The 20,637-nt window shown below is 34.9% G+C and overlaps 2 protein-coding genes across 2 annotated transcripts; both read left to right on the top strand.

The window, feature by feature from the left end:
- Window positions 1-136: 136 nt before the first annotated feature.
- LOC138313286 (rRNA methyltransferase 2, mitochondrial-like) lies at window positions 137-1,474 on the top strand. Its single transcript, XM_069253792.1, has 3 exons — window positions 137-171; window positions 260-507; window positions 886-1,474. Exons 1-3 carry the CDS (start codon window positions 137-139, stop codon window positions 1,377-1,379), a joined length of 777 nt encoding a protein of 258 aa, XP_069109893.1. The 3' UTR covers window positions 1,380-1,474.
- Window positions 1,475-3,091: 1,617 nt separating this feature from the next.
- On the top strand, window positions 3,092-19,423 carry LOC138313289 (calcium-activated potassium channel slo-1-like; the record flags this gene model as incomplete). Its single annotated transcript, XM_069253793.1, has 3 exons — window positions 3,092-4,358; window positions 11,384-11,445; window positions 19,326-19,423. Coding segments are annotated over exons 1-3 (487 nt in total), but the record flags the coding sequence as incomplete, so codon positions are not given.
- Window positions 19,424-20,637: the final 1,214 nt, after the last annotated feature.

A 20,637-nucleotide genomic window follows, 5' to 3' on the forward strand; every position in this document is an offset into this window, starting at 1 on the left:
TATTTATTACAATTAAGCAATTACAATGAAAAAAAATAAAAGAAAAAGTCATACAGAGATTTGTTCTAAATATACCTGCCCGGAGAGAAATCCCTTTAATGACGTCATCTCTCTTATGTGTAAGGGATTCCCCGGAATGTCCATAGCAAAAGAAAATGTCTTGTCACTCTTGTAAACTGATAGACTAAGAGGTGACAATGTTTGTCAAACGTTGAACAGATCTGCAAATATTTTTAAACATCACAGACTAATAACAAAGTCCATGTGAAAAAGCTGAAGGGGCAAAAGTACGTACTGGATCACAAAAATGGCTGACAAAACAACTCAAAGACCCGTACGTGAAGCGTGCGAAATTGGAAAACTGGAGATGTCGGAGCGCCTTCAAATTACTGGAAATTGACGAAAAACACAAACTCTTAAAACCTGGGAACATTGTTATAGATTGCGGAGCTGCGCCCGGATCGTGGTGCCAAGTCGCCGCCAAGAAAGTGAACGCAACACAAAGTGGTATGTAGTCGGCATGACAAGTTTTACGAGTTACTTCCCTTATATTTACGTTTAGATTGAGTAGTCCGCATGGACAACTTGTCACATGCTAAAGCTTCTGAAAATAACCATTTTAGTCTCCCAGTTTCTTGTGTCTTGCGCCCACTTTAGTTCATATACAGATGAGGGAGTCTAGATACATAGACGCACAGTGATCCATTTAGAATTTCTCAATACAAATGTATTAATTTACTTCCATGACCGATTGGCGAAGTTTTGTAGAGTATGGCACTTGGATTGGCTTGATTAATATTAAAACATTATTATTTCAATGTTTACATTGTAGATAGTGCAACGTTTTCATGTCGTATTTAATATTCTGATTGTTCCGTTTCTCAGATCTTAATCGACCTGTCGGGACTGTTATAGGTGTGGATCTGCTCCAGATTGATCCACTTGATGGAGTTACACTCCTCTCAGGATCCGACTTCACACACAAAGACGTCCAAAAGTCCATACTCCATTGTCTGGGAGGACAAAAGGTGCACGTGGTTTTAAGTGACATGGCGCCAAAATCTTCAGAGGCGAGACATTTAGATCACGAATTGAGTGTGGAGCTCTGTGCCTCGGTTCTGAGATTTTCTGTCGGAGTCCTTCGACATGGTGGACATTTATTGTGTAAACTATGGATGGGACCAGAACAGTACAAACTACATGTAGCACTTGACCGGATGTTTTCCAGCGTTAAAGTTGTCAAACCGCCCGCTAGTCGTATGGGCTCTTCAGAGATGTATTTCTTAGCTAAGGATTTTAAAGGTGTGCCTTCTGACAAATTGAGGTCAACTAGTAAATCACCGACGGAAATGCCTAGTAATGAAGGAGGAGGAGGTTAAAGTTCTTTTTATTTTCTGAAATTATTTCCATATGCATGTAGTTAGCATGTATTCACCTGTCAGCGATGTATAATTCTTCTGTTTCGGCCATCAAAAACATTAATGTGTCCTCATTCCTGTCGTTGAATATAAAAATTAGATATAGAATTTCAGTTTTATGTCTTAGTTTTCATTAATAAAAAGAGAATTTAAAAAGAACCAGTAGTTGGCATTTTTCGAAATACACTCGTATTACTATACAACAACTATGGCCAAGTTAAACACCGTTTGATACATACATATCAGTATAATGCTACTACATGTACGTAGTTGGCCCTGCTGTTGGGTAAAGTTATTGAGCTAAAAGTCTTGTGTATTGATTTAACATAGTAAGTAACTATTTGGCAAACTTTTGGATATCTAGACTTTGTAATTTAGTTGTAATCCATTAAAACAAACCATCGATCTACGAATCATGTCAAAGGGAGGTAATTTATTCACGACTGCTGTACTAATTTACACGTATACCTTTTGGTGTGTACTAAATGTCATGTACGGACAGGTCATCTTGACCGACAGACGGGCGAACTGTGTCCAGTACGGTGACAAGCTAGCTAGGGTCACTAAATATTTACGACTGTAAATTTAAAGGGGCTACTGTCCTCTTATGTCATATACATATATGTATCTAAAATCTTTGTTTTCTGATGGATATCGTAAATTGCTTTTCTTTTTTTTACACCTTAAAGATGATCCACCGCTGGCAAATGCATTTTTTCTCTCTATCAAAACAGGAGAAGACGAATTAGTATTTTTCTTTAGTTACAAAAGTTACTTACTTTATACTTTTACCACCATTGAAAAGTTTGAGCCTCTTATTTTAATTTAAGTTACAACGTTAAAGATAATTTATTTCATCTCAAAAACATTCCACGCCACTATGTCCTATATGGAACTAAGTACTTATTGCGCATGCACCAAAAGCAAAATATATTGTTTTATATGTATTTTTGTGTTAATTAGACACATATAAACACGATTATACATCAGTTATTGTTCAATTGATGAGTATCGTTTATGCTCTGTCGGCAGTGGAGCATCTTAAGCGAAGTTGATCTTAATTATGAAACAAAAGAACTAAAGAAATTCTTCACAAACGAATGAGAAACTGAAACCCAGAAATAATGTATGGCTCTACTATATTTATAGGAGTTTTCATCACATTAAAACAGCGATGTTATACATACACTGTATTGTGTAGTGATCACTGATACACATTTTCATTTTCGGTACCAGCATTTTTTTTTGCCTGGTACTGATATTTCCGCGTTCGACGCTCGCCGTTCAGTGATGACAGTTGCTCTGTGATTTTTGAGAGTCAGGTAAATTTTATAATTTGTTACATATAGCACGTGATGCAGTATTTCAATGCACGCATACATTTGTACATAAATATACCGGTCTAATGCAAATGTACATGTACTTCACTAATATGAATGATATAGATGTAAAGGAAATGCAAACAGAAATGTATATTCATAGTACGTCTCTGTTTAAACATGATTTCACTATACGGGTATAATTGACCAATAATAAACATCTACCGGTACCGTAATATAAAGAAGACTAGCACGTTTATTACACGAACAACTGGATCGTAATTACCTCAGTGAGGCCAGACCGAGTCTTAGAGACGACTGGTGTATATAAATAGAAACAACAAGCAGCTGTACATATATATGTGTTCTAACTTCGCCGTAAGCATTATTACTGGGGGTATATATATGTGTGTATGTGTAATGCTGTACCTATAGGGATCGGGAGGGACACCTACACACACTATCTACCTACATGTATATATATACCGTGCTGATGTTTACATGTACGTGTGTACATGTACATTTCTGGGGAGGACTGATTCTGTTATTTGAATATGATGGATAGACCACTGTCATAGTCGACTGTGGAAACAGAGATTTATTTCTATATTTGTATTAGATCTGATATGTTGGAGATTCTGCGACTTTCCAGGAGTAAATGAAGAGTGAGACGATCGTTTGTTGTTGGAGCTAACAGACTGGTATAGGGCAGGTCTCACGTGCGCGCGCGGATCGAATTCTGGTATCGATCTTTGCCTCCCCGGTGTCACACTATACCCTAGCGCACGTTGTTGTCAGCACTCGACATCAATATTCATGAAAATCGCTTTTCAGTTACGGAAAAAGGGTGATTGGTGTAGAAGTGAACAATACCGACAGTAACTACAGTCGCTGTTAGGTGTATAGTGATGGTGTGTTCTGTAGCCCATAGACCGGTGCTACTTTCAACACCGGTTTTAATTGTTCTTGGATGTCGAGGAATAAGCAACTAAGTCTACCCAACCAACCAAGGCTACACCAGCTATTTACATATAAATAGGCTTTTTCATCAGATGACAAAGGTACGTCGGATGTGTATGTTGCTTTAAACCACAGCAACGACATTCGGAGCCTGACACTACCTTCTGTCAAGATGCTGGTACCTTACACATAGGTTCGAGTTATATCAGTGAACAATTCCATCACAACAGAAATACACTGCTCGTGGAATATTGTGTTTTAGATACATACTTTTTCAATTTTCAACATGTAATAAGTTTTTGTGCATGAATGTCATTTGGATTAAATCTTGACCATGAGTGCGAATAACACCACTGTATCCATTGTCCAATGTTCGGACGAGAGGCGCTGGTATACCTTCCTGGCCTCCAGTCTCATCACCTTCGGGTTTGGACTGTACATTATCCTCTGTTATAGAATCCTGTTGCTCTTTTTCTGTCGGAGACGGAAACATGGCGGTGTGGCCAAAGTTTCCCACCAGAGTGGACCTGTCCCCATCCCCGGGGGAAAGAACGTGCCGGGTTTTATGAAAAGTGCCGATCCTGAAATTGGATGGATGACTGAGGCGAAGGATTGGGCGGGAGAGTTGATCTCTGGGCAGACGACAACAGGAAGAATATTGGTAGGTGTGATACCCAGGGCATTTTTTTTAAATTTCTGATGACCTTGCCCCACAAGATTGATTATACCAGAGGTGGAAACAGTTTGGTATCAATTGCAATAGTCGTGCAAATTTAATTCAGAATTAAGTTGGTAAAGGATATTGTCAGTCTAATGAAAACTGCCTACATTTGGATATAGAACTATTTACATTCGAACAAATAATTAAACGAAAAACTTTATATAATTGATGTGCATTAGAACAAGCTTTCCTGACATTTTTAATAATGATCACCTTGCACAGTGATTTTGAAATACTGGTAGTTAAGATGACAGACCTTAACCAACTACATGTAGAATCTGTTGATCAATACTGTTACTACGACATGCGTTTCTAAGTGTTTTCTGTCATATTCGGTGTCTCCACCAACATGCTATACACGGTGCATTAATGAAAGAAAGACACTACACGGTTCAGACAGGTATCTACACACAGGTAGTTTATTATATACACACCAACGAAAACAAACAAACAAGAAAAAATTTAAAATGCTGTTTAGTGTGACTTGATAGGAGTCCAACATTAAATATTGTAAAGCAGGTTATACACCAAAGATTCACTTGAATTATAACATTTGTCGCTATTTTAAGTTTGCCAAAAATGGTAATTACACGATATTTCCTTCGTGTGAAAATATATATTTTTTTTATTTTGAAAATAATAATATAACAATGTTCAAATGGTGACTTAATACGAAGATTGACATTTGAAGCGACACAAAAGGCTGACACAAGGTAAAATTCACATTGAAATGACAAGAGTAGTATGACAACCAGGACATTACGACAAGGTTTTTAACCAGGGTATTACGGACGGGTTTTACTGTATAGGGACAAACCAGGGACATCATGACAAGGTTTTACTGTAAAGGGACAAACCAGGGACATTAGGACAAGGTTTTACTGTAAAGGGACAAACCAGGGACATTAGGACAAGGTTTTACTGTAAAGGGACAAACCAGGGACATTAGGACAAGGTTTTACTGTAAAGGGACATACCAGGGAGATAAGAACAAAGTTTTACTGTAAAGGGACAAAACCAGGGACATAAGAACAATCTTTTACTGTAAAGTAACAAACCAGGGACATTAGGACAAGGTTTTAGTGTATAAAGGGACAAACCAGGGACATAAGAACAAGGTTTTACTGTAAAGTAACAAACCAGGGACATTAGGACAAGGTTTTAGTGTATAAAGGGACAAACCAGGGACATTATGACAAGGTTTTACTGTAAAGTAACAAACCAGGGACATTAGGACAAGGTCTTACTGTAAAGGAACAAAGCAGGGACATTAGGACAAGGTTTTACTGTAAAGGAACAAACCAGGGACATAAGGACAAGTCTTTCCGTAAAGGGACAAACCAGGGACATTAGGACAAGGTTTTACGGTAAAGAAACAAACCAGGGACATAAGGACAAGGTTTTACTGTAAAGGAACAAACCAGGGACATAAGGACAAGGTTTTACTGTAAAGGGACAAACCAGGGACATTAGGACAAGGTTTTACTGTAAAGGAACAAACCAGGGACATTATGACAAGGTTTTAGTGTATAAAGGGACAAAACAAACCAGGGACATTATGACAAGGTTTTACTGTAAAGGAACAAACCAGGGATATTAGGACAAGGTTTTAGTGTATAAAGGGACAAACCAGGGACATTATGACAAGGTTTTAATGTATAAAAGGACCAACCAGGGACATTAGGACAAGGTTTTGATGCATAAAGGGACCAACCAGGGACATTATGACAAGGTTTTACTGTAAAGGAACAAACCAGGGACATTAGGACAAGGTTTTACTGTAAAGGGACAAACCAGGGACATTAGGACAAGGTTTTACTGTAAAGGGACAAACCAGGGACATTATGACAAGGTTTTACTGTAAAGGGACAAACCAGGGACATTAGGACAAGGTTTTACTGTAAAGGGACAAACCAGGGACATTATGACAAGGTTTTAGTGTATAAATACACCAACCAGGGACATTATGACAAGGTTTTACTGTAAAGTAACAAACCAGGGATATTAGGACAAGGTTTTACTGTAAAGGAACCAACCAGGGACATTAGGACAAGGTTTTACTGTAAAGGGACCAACCAGGGACATTAGGACAATGTTTTACTGTAAAGGGACCAACCAGGGACATTATGACAAGGTTTTACTGTATAAAGGGACAAACCAGGGACATAAGGACAAGTCTTTCCGTAAAGGGACAAAGCAGGGACATAAGGACAAGGTTTTACTGTAAAGGGACAAACCAGGACATACTGACAAGGTTTTAGTGTATAAAGGGACAAACAAAAAGTGTTGATTTTATATTACGAAAAAAAAGGTTATATATATTAGCTTTAAACTATCATCATTTTGGTTCGAGCGTATGGTATACTCATGTTCATTTAACCTCCTAGCCGTAAAACTATTACCTTGTGCAGAGTCGCCTATTTTCAGATATTTTCTTTCATTTTGTGACGTATACACTTGGTTAAATTGAATATAAGATGACTTTCCCTGCGAGCTTTATGACCGCCACTTACTGTGATTACAATATTACGTAAGCCACATCCTACACTGTAGATATTCACTTGTTTATCTCTATCATGTAGCGCGCGCAATTAATAAATCATCTCTCGAATTACAGAAAACGTAGGAGGAAATGCAGACAGGGATTATTTTTTGAATATCTTGAATCCTTACGATCTGATTTTATAATATCAATCAGTGGAGGTTTTAAAGGACACTTAGGTAACTAATGTCAGGCGTCACACTCTCCGATATGTTGGAGTGTAGTTGACAGTTTGACGAGCCCTAAGTCCATACTAAGTATGTGTGTCTGGGTGTTAAATATCTATGTTATTGTATATTAAGGTTTTGTTGCATTGTAAACATTACATGCACCTTTTCTGATGAACCGTAAGGTTCAAAGAAATGAAAATAATTAAACAGAATGAAGTCGGAAACTTCTGAAGGCAATTGTTTGCTAGATACAACAGGATCAGGGTTATATTGAGAGTATGTGTTAGTATAAGGCTTACATACCTCATTCACAAACTCCAGGTTCTTCTATTTGACATAGACTTAATTTTGTACATTACACGACAGTGATTATCTTCTGAAATATAAGACTGACATACTTTCCATTTATAAAGTATATGGTACCCTTTTATTGTGACATTGACACAAAGGCTCCTTGAACAACATACCCTACCGTCTTAAAATAAACACAATGTTATATGAAAAGTTTAAATACCACAACCTTATCATCGGTACGTAACGAACTAAAGTGCTTAGTGAGGTGATTGTATGGCGTTATGAACCCGATTAATTAACCCAAAGTTCAGTAGATTGAGTAGGTGTAGGCTAGAACTATACTGTCGTTAATTTGAATACTTAATATCAAAACATTAAAAACGTAGATACATTAGGCAGACGTGTTTAACAAAATGTCTGATGATAGAAAGGTATAGGGAGAAATTCACCAGCCAAATCTAGAGGAAATTCTTCCTGGGCACATGCATGGCTGAGACATAGAAAGCCTGCTTGAAAAACAGATGTTAATTCAAATCCGTATTGAAATATCGTAAAAGAGATTTTCATACCAGTCAGTTTAATTGCAATTCCCCATAGGAGGTGGAGTATTAGACGTAATTAGAACTAAGTGATTTCTTAGAAAGGTAGCTAGTCGTCAAAACAAAAACAAAATGATTGAAAGCGCGAAGTAATTTATTACCATGAATTGCTCAAGGTGATTGGAAATTGTTTTTAAATTATGCATCATTTGATTACCAGCCGCAATGCTGATAAGTATCGTATAAAGGACATGCTGTTGATACCATAGTTTTGAATTAAGAAATTAGACGATTATCTGACATCGTTGCTACTTATCTTGCAAGTATACCATTCTTTCTAATATTAAGTCTGACTTCTTGTTGTTTTGGTACATAGAACAGGATTTGCTTCTTTTAGAATTTTTGAGGTTGTGTAAGTGTATTATTCCATTATGATGTAAGTGTATTATTCCATTATGATATAAAGAATGTGTTAGACTCAATCTTGTCGCTGACAATTTAACCCGATTTCCTTTGCCAACGGTCATCGTATTTACATTGTTATGTACAGATTTGAAACATGTTTAACAGAACTATACGGTTATTGCTTGTTGACGCCTATAAACCTCATTACGACATTGTTCGCCGAAGACATCGCCCCTTTACCTGACATTGTTTGCCCTGGAATCCATCATGTCTGGGAAACTCTCTGCCACCACGATGTTATGGCCTCGGCAATGTACAACTCTTGTTTAGTTTGGGACTCCATTCATTGTTAAGTATTATCCGATTAAATGATCGGGTTAAGAAGTTGCTGTTTAAAGTCTCGCGATTCTGTTAATGTTAACGTGTTTGGCAAATCTAGTGGAGGACGTCTTCTATTATACAAATATGTGGCATGTTTATGTACATTTATTTTTATCTAATAATTCTTTAAAATCTGTATTTTGAGAACGTTAGCATAGTAGCTCAACGGGGAGGGTTTAGGAGAGCAATTACTACAAATAATGGGCTTCATTCATTGATTTCTGTAAATAATGTATATCCTGTAGATATATTTATTCCTAAAAAAATTAACAAATATTTACACCCAAAATATATATAATTGAACTATTTTAGATAAAACACTTATTATTCACACTGAAAACAAATAATGATGCATAATGGTATTTTGTGATGTAATTTGTATGTTGCAATGACTTATTGTGAGGTTCCACGATAGTCTATTATAATGTTTAAGACAAGTTATCATTCTTAAACGAATATATTAGCATGGACTCTGTAAAACCTATTTGTATGGGTTTTTTTTGTAATATTTTATATATGATTATCTTCAAGGTTATTTTCTTTCTCTATTACGTTTTAGTTTTCATCTTGTATTTATACTAAATTGGTAATCAGATTCGAATAACATCCTAAACATTTTATATATATAATTTGTATACTGGATTACCATTAATGTTGAATTGATGCAGCATACTCCCAAACAACTTGCATTTTAATTATGCTGTTGTAGAGAAAAATGGTCTATCATGTAGAAATTGGTTTCGCATGGCGTTTTTTTCTGTCTCTTAGATAAGTTAATAATGACTGTATTGATAAATGAAAGACACTGCACTTTTATACGTAAAATTCATGCATCATTTCTTGCAAACTATAATGTATGTGCGTGAAAGGATGGTATATGATTATATTCCTTTGTCCACATACAAGCAGTATAAAAGGCATTGTTATTGTTTTGTTAACACCGAAATCCTATTTATCGACCGGATTCATCGAATGAAGCAGGCGCCACGATTTAAGGCATATGAACAATACACGTGTCGTGTTTATCATAGATTAAGTGCATCTTGTGTAACTTCTTACGACCAGATTATAGAACAAGACATGCGATGAATCATAGCACATCAACAAAACCTTGTCTGAAATTAATGTATCTATGTATATGTATGTAGATATCAATTGATTTCCATTGCTGAGTAAGTCAATAACCTACTATGACAGGCTTATCTAAGAGTTGATATGTCTATCATTAAAGAAACTGAATGAAACGAAATCATGAAATTTATTTTTGGATTAGTTACGTCTCTAAAATATTTGGAACATGAGCAAGTCTTCTTAGCATTCCATGCACGGCGTATACTGTATTGATTTGATTCATGTAATGTTATATGTAGACGCTTTTGATAGGTCTGGGTCAGCACAAGACCATTCTAGGGTCAGTCTGGGGTCAATCTGTGTCCAGACTCAGCAGTAATCACTTTGCAAGTTTGTACGGGCAGTCTGAAATATCTCATTGCTACATTTCTCTTTGACATCAGGGGTTTGTATTTAGAACGAATTACTAATGGTTCCTGTAGCTGCTGTATAGTTGAGTTTATATATGTCATAAGGTTAAACAAATGATTCGGTATACTTTAATTGTTTGTATTCCTAGTGTGAGGACACTGTCATTATGTTATAACTCATTTATAAAGTCAAAGATAACTCGGCTTTTTAGAGTTAAAGTAGTACGAGCGAACCAAACTTCCCGCAATGGTTATAACGTGTTGGATTAACATCATGTGATAACTATTGTCTTGAGGTGTGGAAATGCCATGAAGTCAAAACATTCAATAAATACCGCAATTCCACAACAAAAAGTGTTCTGTAATAGCGGCTATATATTGTCTGCTTTCAAACTATTTAAAATTAATTAAGGATGTTTCATTCCTGGGATATGAATCATCATTTAAGTATCAAATTGTATTACAAAATAAGTTATGGAGTACAGTCAGACGCTGGCTTATTTCCATTGTATTGCCTTTAAGGAAGATGGCGACAAAAGATCAGAAGACACACATTTTTATATTGTACATTTGAATATGGGAAGGGAACTATTACAAACTCTTTGCTAGAATCACATCTGTTTTATCTGTACACCAAATAGTTAGAACCAATTATTACCATCAATGGATGACTTGTTTCGCTCTTCTTGGTTTCGACAGTGATTTCTACAGTAAATAAAGTTAATAAAGATGGAGAAGAACCAATGTTTAACGGCAACATTTAAAGCAATGGAGGCACATAAACCCATGTCATGATTCAATCAGTTCCTTTTTCGGGGATTGGATCATTTTAAACGAACTTAAAGCAATGCTTCAAATAGAAACGAAGGCATTTTCAATTATCGGGACATTATCAAATTATCCTGGAACGTTATCCCACAGCAAAGTTCTTTTTACGGTATTTGATTGGCCTCTTTGAGTCAGTCCACAGTACATTTCATTTAGGCATATTCGGCTTGTTCATATTCACGAGGTCACAAAATAAACTCTTCAAGGAAAACAAGTTTTTAACTTCTTATTTATCAGTTTAGACGTAGAATAAGAGTATTAGTTATGTGTTTTCTGATTCCATAACTTGTATTGTAGAGTAATATTTCTATGTTTTCTGTTGTAGGTCGGTTTGGTGTTTATGCTGAGTATAGCCTCACTGATAATCTACTTCATTGATGCATCCGAGTAAGTAGGCTTTTTCTCTACAATATCGAGGGTTTTCTTTAGTTGTATTAACAAGGGAATAGAAATGAAAACAAATCCTACAGCTGTCTTCAAATGTATGTGTCAATTCTTCATTTAAATCGTTATAGGTAAATGCGAGATCAACATCCGTGCATGTAAATCTGTTTTTAACTGTCACTTGTTACTGTTGACAATGACAGTAAGACACAGTACGGACATAATTGTAAGTACCTCTGTCTCCCAAAACACTCCAGGAACGCAACATATATGGCATACAGAGAAATTGGTTGCAAAATATTTCAGTTGTTGAAAGAACGTTAAACAATTTTAAACCGTTTTGATATGTTTATTATCATTTATATTATTTTTCCATTCAGTTTACGATATTCAGATATGAAAAAGATAAACCGAAAGTTTATTTCGCAAGACATTCTCATTTCTTATAGCTACAGATTCGTTATGGAGTTCCGCTTTGGCTATTTTACCATTTGATGCAGGTTTGGATTGTTATTTTATACATAGCTTTTAAGATAGCCATTATCACCAACTATATCAAGCTTAATGCATCAACAATGCTAAATTATATATATTATATATATATCAAATTTAAAAAGAACTATTTCAAATACTTTCTGTTTTTGAAAAAAATGCTCAGATTTATATTGTTATTGTTTCCAATTTATGACCCGTATATTTTAAATGTAAAACATGTGTCCTACAAAATGAAGCAAAAGTATGATTTTAGACTACATTTCCATCCAACGAAAATTTACTTTAATTTATTTCGTATGCCTTCACCGACTGCAGAAAAAATAAGCCCTAGATTTGAAATATTATGAACAATATTAAAGAATTTTATTTTCAGACTTCCCTTGATATTTATTTAAATATCCTGTTCATAAATCAGATGGAATTTTAATGTCTCGTATGGGTTAAGATTTGCTAACAGATAAGTGGAACACTACCTCATTGTGGCCATCACAAAACTTTGCTTTTTATGACAATTTCCTTAACACTTTTTTTTATAAAAAACGAAAAGTGAACGAAAATGTAGTTACTTTTTGGAATTTGATTTAACACTATTGCAAACGTTAACACAGGAATAGTGACGTGCATAGTTTATCTGATATTTTGATAACAAAAGGTACATTTACGTTGAAAGATTAATCATATCATACATTACGTTTAACTTTAAATGCAATAAATGAAAACAGTTATAATGAAAACAGTTATGAAGATCTAATTCATAAATGCTTGGTATAGTACAGTTTTCTGTTATAATGATTATATCTATAGACTTATTCGTTACATAGTGCACATCCGTTACACCAATATATAACTTTAAAATTGTACATAAAAAGTGTTAGATTTCCTTTTCGATATCAGTCTATCTGCGCATTCACAATATATTTTTTCTTTGAGAAAGAGAATGTTACGCTTACTTTCCCGCTTTAATCACAAAAAGAGTAAAATTATATACCAGTATTTGATCAGATCTCTTGTTATTAAAACTCAGAGACACTGCTTCCTCTTATTTACAATCTATATTTCTTTAGATATTTTAAGGAATTGGAAATGTCAAGAGTGATGAAATTTTTATCCTTAATTCTGATACCTTTATTATTGCTTAATTAACGAGCCAAGTTATATATATTAAGGGATTCAGTTCTCTTTCTGCTACAATTACTCTATTTACGGAAACATGAGACAGTTAATTAAAAGTTCAGTCTACGTCATATTTGAGGTCACCCAATGAATAGTTAAGGATAGACAGCTATCTGCTGCATTGCCAACTTTATATAAACCTATACATGTCAAATGTGTTCTATCATTATATCTTTGGCATATTTTACTATTTCAACGCTTTTCTGATTACACTTGTACAGTGTGTGAGTGTAAGGCATCCTATCAACCTTGTTAAGACATAGTCCTATGTCCTTAAAGTAATAACTGCCGGCCCTATAGTAATGTACGGAACTTACTCTTCCAGGATGTATGTTCATTGAGACTTTGGCTTTCGTCTGCATGTCTGCAATTCGTATGTGAATATGTATAAAGTGTAATTGATATACCGGGAATTCCCGACAATTTGTCAGCAAGCCTCATTGAGAGCAAATGTGTATTTAGACAGGCGGGTTTGAACAATTGTCTCAGCCACCTGACGCCGACAACTAATCAGAACTTAATTAAATATGCAGCTATATGCTTTGCCTTGGCAAGAAAACTAGTAAAAATTTAAGGGAGTAAGAGTGTTTTATATTGAAAATCCATGGTAGATGCACTCATTCGCTTTAGCCTGCACCGTAAACATCTAATTAGAAAATGGGGACACTTCTATATAGAATCATTGCGGCGAATGATATTGGTTTTCCTCGCGTTTCCTTGCTATACTATATATTTCACTGAAATATTTTTAAGAGCGTTAGTATGGATTCAGTAGTTAAGAATGGTGCATTGTTTAATGTATAGATATAAGATGACATGGAACACTCGTTTGTGTTTGAGGAAATTGCACAAAATATCGTTAATAAATGATGACTTTCCTTACTGTCGGTCTGACAGGGAATGGATATATCTATATGTACATTTTACATTCGATACGGTTGATAACTTGGAAGCAGGAGATATATTTTCAGACGACTCAGTAATGACAGGTGATATAAATTTCTTATGTGATGTTGCTATTTTGTGTGCGTGTTGTTAGCCGTTTGGAAAAGAATTGGATTTTAACGCTCTGATGAACTATATTGCTGTGTAGTGAAGAGGTATCCAAGTGACATTTGATAAGGTTTCACCCTAAGTGGTCGTTATATTTAGTCATTGTTTTAAATATACTGGATTCAGGCTGTCCGTTTGTTAGTCTGTTGACACGGCGATCGAATGACTTATCCTCTTAAACTACTGGAGGGTTTTAACGAAACAGGGTGGCAAAAATCCGTGTGCGTAATCTAGTGTAATGAATAAGATACCTACTACTCCTTTTTATAGTTATGTCCCTTTTGATACAAGGGTTGGGGGTATACGTAACGCTCTTGGGCGACAGTTCTAGGAATACTAATTACCACAAAATTATCATAAGAAATGATGGTACTCTTGAAATATTTTTTATATTTTCACGTGGTAAATAATTTCTATTGGGCAAAGAGAAATATCATGCAATGCATTTTATTGTGCCTCCCCATTCTTGTAAGTCTACATAGTATAATGTAGTTTTCTCATTGTCTCATGTATACCTGTATTATAATGTTTAGGACATACTATAATAATGAACCTAAGACATAATTTTATACTTGAATGAATATTGAAGATTCGTTGAGTGTCTTCCACTTATGTGGAAACCAAGATAAATCCTCTGGACAATTTCCAAACTGTCCATTCTCAGTCACGTTCTTCATCTTCTTCTAACTATGAGTTACTCCCTAAGATAACACGTTTGGAATTATTATGGTGTTCAAAAAAACACATGCATATGTCAATTGGGAGGATTTTCTTGTGATACCCTATAAAGCTGCATGTAAGAAACACTAGTGGGCAACATAATGTAAGTTTCGGCTTCCAACAGAATCGAACTTATATCTATTTTCACTTTTATGTTGCTGTGAAATAATTTCAAATTAATAAGTGTGGCTTATTAAGTTTCGTTTACAAAAAGGGTTCATAATTATCCAAGCTAAAACAATAAATGTTAAAAACATAAAAACAACATGTAATGAATATAACAATAGGATACACATATAATAGCCTAACAATCTTTGAATTGAAAGGATCTCCTCTGAAAGTGGTGTTTCTGATTGCCCACATTTAACAACTGTTTGCGTAATCATTGAGCGTCCTGTCATTGCCCTCGGCAGGAAGCTGGTGTTTCACACGAGTTGCTACGCGTCCCTAGTAATGAAGAGAGTATGGATGTGATGGTGTTTGATTAATTTGATGTATTCGCCGATAACTCAATTCCTGTACATTAGTTACCTTTATAACTGAGGTTTTCATGCGATCAGGGGAATAGTCTACAAAACAAACATAAAGATATGCTTTCCCATAGATTGTTTTACGTTTTCAGAATGTTTTATCTCTTGACATATATGAGCAATTAAAGATAATTTGGAAAATGAAGCATGCAATCTGAAATTTTGTCTTATGAAATAACGAAAGATAAGACTATTTTGAAAATGCCAGAAATCCCATGACGTCATGGTGACGTTACCCCTTTTTAAGATATTGATATGTTAAAAGAATGTATAACGTTCAAGGTGAATGGAGTCTCTAGTATTTGGAGATAAAGGGATATCTGATGAAAGGGACCATGGTATCACAGCCATCAAATGTTTTTTTTATATAAATTGTATAAAAGTTTGGAGTGTTTAGGTACTAGGAAAAAACTGACTGCGACTACAATTACACATCTCTTTAATTGCTTTCCATTTCGCAATCATTACTATTCACGTGATTGCATTAATCTGATATTTGTATTTATTTTTTTTCAGGCAGAAATGCCATTTTAACATAATACATATCCAAATAGTTGTCGTCAACAGAGAAAAGTTATACAAATAATCAATATTAGTACCGACAGTTGAATATTAATCAGGATGGGGATCTATCAAATCAATATAGCTGTCTCTCTCTCTTTTTTGGCATATTGTACACCTCTTTACCATCCTCAGACATTGAAACATTGAATTACGTTATCAAAAATCAGCTAAAGGTCTTGAATTTCCAATCCAATCTATTGATGAAAATCCGAAATGGACTTTTTTAGCTGTATTTTCTGTCTTGAGAATGTCCGAGTGTCCGACATTTTGAAGAAAAAAAAAAAACCAAAAAACAGAAATGGAGACGGCTACACAGTTTTTTGTATATTGATTGGTATTATAATTATATATGTCCCTGTTTCAATTGTGATTGATGCTGAGTTGTCAGTACTGTACGCACATCAGGGTAAAAGCTGTCGTGTAATGAAAGGTGTCACAGCCGGTCTCCTGTACTATTACGTTTTTCCCACACAACGGCCTTCATTTGTCCTTATTGAAACTACCAAATTTAAACACAAGCAATATTGATTGTGGCGGTCGATTTTAATAACACATATATACAGGCAATATCGAGCCTCCGTAGCTTGTTTTGACTGCCCAATTAAGCATTGCACATAGTTTATAATGTACTTTTTACAATTTACAAATGAGATGATTTGGTGAATGTTCTTGGGATTATTCATAGCAAATTGAGGTGATTGTTTAATATAGGGAAAACAAAAATGTCTGCATTTTTATCATGTACTACCTATTAAACTTTTATGTGACAAGGTATTGTGTTTCCTTTGTGTATCAGACTTGTAATCTGGCTTTCTTGTTTGAATAGTACTATATCAAATCTTTTTTATTATCATATGCAAACAACATTTTATTACAGTCTCATGTAAACTCAAAAAGGCGTGTCACACAAATCGAAGATAATTGAACAAAAGGTTTTCTAAGTGAAATTCCTTATATTAGATCATGTTCTCCCTATGAAATCAGTTCTTGTTGCAAACAAAATATTCAAGCCAAAATTTAGTGATGTTTTTGAATATTCTAGAGACAAGTGACAGTCTATAACTCAAGAAAAACAGGAAAATTTCCTTGGAATGTGGCCCTACACGATAATTGCATGCTGTAAAGAAAACTATAATGGAATAGATGTATGTTATATATAACTCTTAGTCTGTTGGTACTTGGTACTCCATTGATAGTGATATGTGGCACGGGACTCTCACCATTCCCTATGCAGATGTCATGCTTGGTGGCGATGACACCAGTATGTAGGACACATACCAGATTTAAGTATGTTACACCTTTTCGGTACACCTATATTCCTGTGTTAGTAATAGGTTCAAGCTTTATACACACTGATACCAAGTCTTAAGCTGTAGTAAAGACCGGGAGGGTATCTCAATACTGTCAGATAGGATTATTTACCCATTACACCAAGAGAATCACATGGTACTGGCATCTACATGGCCCCGATTGTTGTTGACCAGGCGTGGGGGATTTGGTAGGGTCTTCTCGAACCAGTGCGACGAGTACATTCTCTCTGATAGCGCGGGGTCCTGACGCCGTAGGCTCGCAGTACAAATGCTTTTCCATAACACCCGTGTCTATTTATTATTGATAGTGAAGTATCACTATCGATAGGTTACAACGAATGGAGTCTCTTTGGTCTATGTGGTGGTAAAGGCGTAAGAAACATCATTATGAGATTGATTTGACGAAACTATTGATCAAGCCTCCTCCGCTCTTGTTGATGTCCATTTAGAAATTAAATACCTTCTATGAAAAATGGTTAAAAACTGAATATCCACTTTAAATTGGCAATTTGAAATTTATTGTAAATGTTAGTCTATTCTGGATTTATCACGTGGTTAATCTCATGTATTCCGTTTCAAAACAAACAGGATGGCGTATTTATAAGCGACCTCCCTTTTTAGGTGGCTTATTGTTTGAAATGTAATAAAATTATCGTTGTGTAAACGGGAGTAGTAACAATGTATTTTAAAATTGATTATCTAAAGTGAGTGAAAAAAATTAGTTTTTGGATTTAGATCACAAAAAGATGTTTCATGATTTTTAATTTCGCTTGGATTCACATGAAACGAAAATACGCGGTCTGTGTCGAGGGCTGGTATTATTGATAATGATCCCTAAGGTTGATTTTTTATCTTAAACTTTGATTTTATGTTTTTATGTGGGTAGGTGTCATGCTGGTTTACTTTTGACGCTGCATGTGTCATTAACATTTTAATTTTGGTTCAGCTGTAGTTTGATAAGTGAATTCCTTGCTATATCTGGCATGGAAGAATCAGAAAAATAGTCCATGCACTGGACTCTCAAAAAGGCGCCTTTTGAAAGTTGGACCATCATGAAATTACAAAATTAGGACATTACAATAATAATTTCCTTTTTCGCTGAGTTTAAAAATTTGAAAATCATTAATTTTTTTTTGGATATTTGCGTTCTTGAGTATTTTTATCTAACATCTGTATTACCTTGGCCAATATTTGATGTCAACTGAGGATTACTATCTTATGCCTGTGCTTCCATTAGCGAAAACTTAATTGAGGTTTGCTTGGAGTCAAAGACAATGTATCTCTGCACCATAATTAAAGGATGGTTTTGTTATTATTAGCCTTGTATAATTGCTTCTAAAATTTGATTCTGGCATTGGGCAAGTGTGATATTAGCACACACTTTTAGCTTATTTTCCGCGGCAATATATCATTTCTTTCGAAATAACTGAGGCCTCTCAACCATTAATGACGTCATTGTTTTGACTATTAAGACCAAAAACCACGTTGCAATGTAAAATAAATAAGACCAATAAGTTTTTGGACAAACTTTTTTTGAATAAGATATTCAGAAATGATAGCCATTGTTAAGGGCAGCAGCTAAGGACGCAATTCGTTGTATAATTGATGCAGTTGGTATTTATGTTCAGCTGCTATCTGGTCTAAATGATGTCAGCTTGACCAGTCAGTACGGATTATGAGTAGTTTGCCGTCAGTATCTCTCTTAATTTCTAAGTATTTCACTGCATTTCCCAAAACACACCACCTCTTTGTAGTTGCCAGGTACTGACGTTTGTAGGTGGATTTTCATCCCGAATACTCGGCGTCCCTTTTCCTAAAACCTGACAAGTTCTTAAACGATCCTAGATGTAAATCAAAGCAAAGTTAAAGACATATTGATAACCTAGAGCTTCATGGTCTCCTCAAATGGATTGAATGTAGCAACATTAATTCCTCTTGTTATTAATTGGTGATGGTTCATATTAATCTTCAATTAATATATTTTGAACCTTTTTTTCGCTAATGACTTGATTAATTAACTATTTCCTTTTATTTCTAGGCAAGACGTTGAGACATGTGAACCCTGGGCTAAAAGTCCCCGACAACAAGTGGATTTGGGCCTTCAATGTGTTCTTTCTGATCTACTTCTTCATACGGGTAAGTACTTTCTTCATACAGGTATATATGTTTTTTCTTACAGGAACTGTATATCAACACATTTTCGTGTGCGATTAGATTTTACATATTGAAGACATCGCTAAAATAAATGGAGAGGCACAGATACAGTAGTATCTTTTAAATCGTGAGGCATAGATTCAGTAGTATCTTATAAATCGTGAGGCATAGATTCAGTAGTATCTTATAAATCGTGAGGCATATATACAGTAGTATTTTATAAATCGAGAGGCATAGATACAGTAGTATCTTATAAATCGTGAGGCATAAATACAGTAGTTTCTTGTAAAACGTAAAATCATATCGCCGAGAAAAAGTGAGACATGAAAACGTGAAATTAAGACGCCCCGAAAATAAGTTGGCTTACAGTGTATGCATTGTCTTCATACGGGTGTGTGTTTTCCTTCATACAGGTATGTATTAAAACAAAATGTCTGTAATCAACCTTTGTAGCAATACTGGACATATCTACATAAGTATAATTGTATTAAGGAATTACGATTTGATAAATCTCGGGTCAACACAAGGTCTGTACTCGTGATAACATGTTATGTTTACATATCAAACAGGAGATTAATATACACAACTCAGTACTTATAACGATTATATATATATATAATGAGGCCCATCCTAAAACGCAAGCTTACGTATTATCCTGTATTTATGTGTACGCTAAGGTCAATGGTCTTTATTGTATTGATATAGTAGGGTCATTGTCACGCAATGAGAAAACTATGAGGTGTTCACTTTTCTCTTCGAAGCAAAAAGAAAACACGAAACTTTTTTTTTCCCCAAAAATCCGATATCATAGTAAGGTGTATATATCATTATGTAGATGTTATAAAGTAATTTTTCAGATCGTTTATAGCATGGATTTATATAAAACCCTTTTTTAAATTCGAGATAATGTAATGTCCTAGATTGTATGTATTGGTTATTGGATATGTATATCTTCATTGTTTAATTGAATAAAATATCATTTAATCTAAAGCTAACGAATGGTAAAATACCGTAACCGTATAGCTGTAAATTTTCTTGGGGTGATATTTTTGTCGTGAGAATGCACGCGAAATTAAAAAAAGTGGGTACGCACCGACTTGATTTCAAACAACTTTATATACTTTTTTATGGTCAGTTATATATGATTCAAACTATTTATCAATATTTCACGGATTCTTATTTTCGCGATCAATGCC

This window comes from Argopecten irradians, unplaced genomic scaffold (genome assembly GCF_041381155.1).
Source record: "Argopecten irradians isolate NY unplaced genomic scaffold, Ai_NY scaffold_0633, whole genome shotgun sequence".
Lineage (NCBI taxonomy): Eukaryota > Metazoa > Mollusca > Bivalvia > Pectinida > Pectinidae > Argopecten > Argopecten irradians.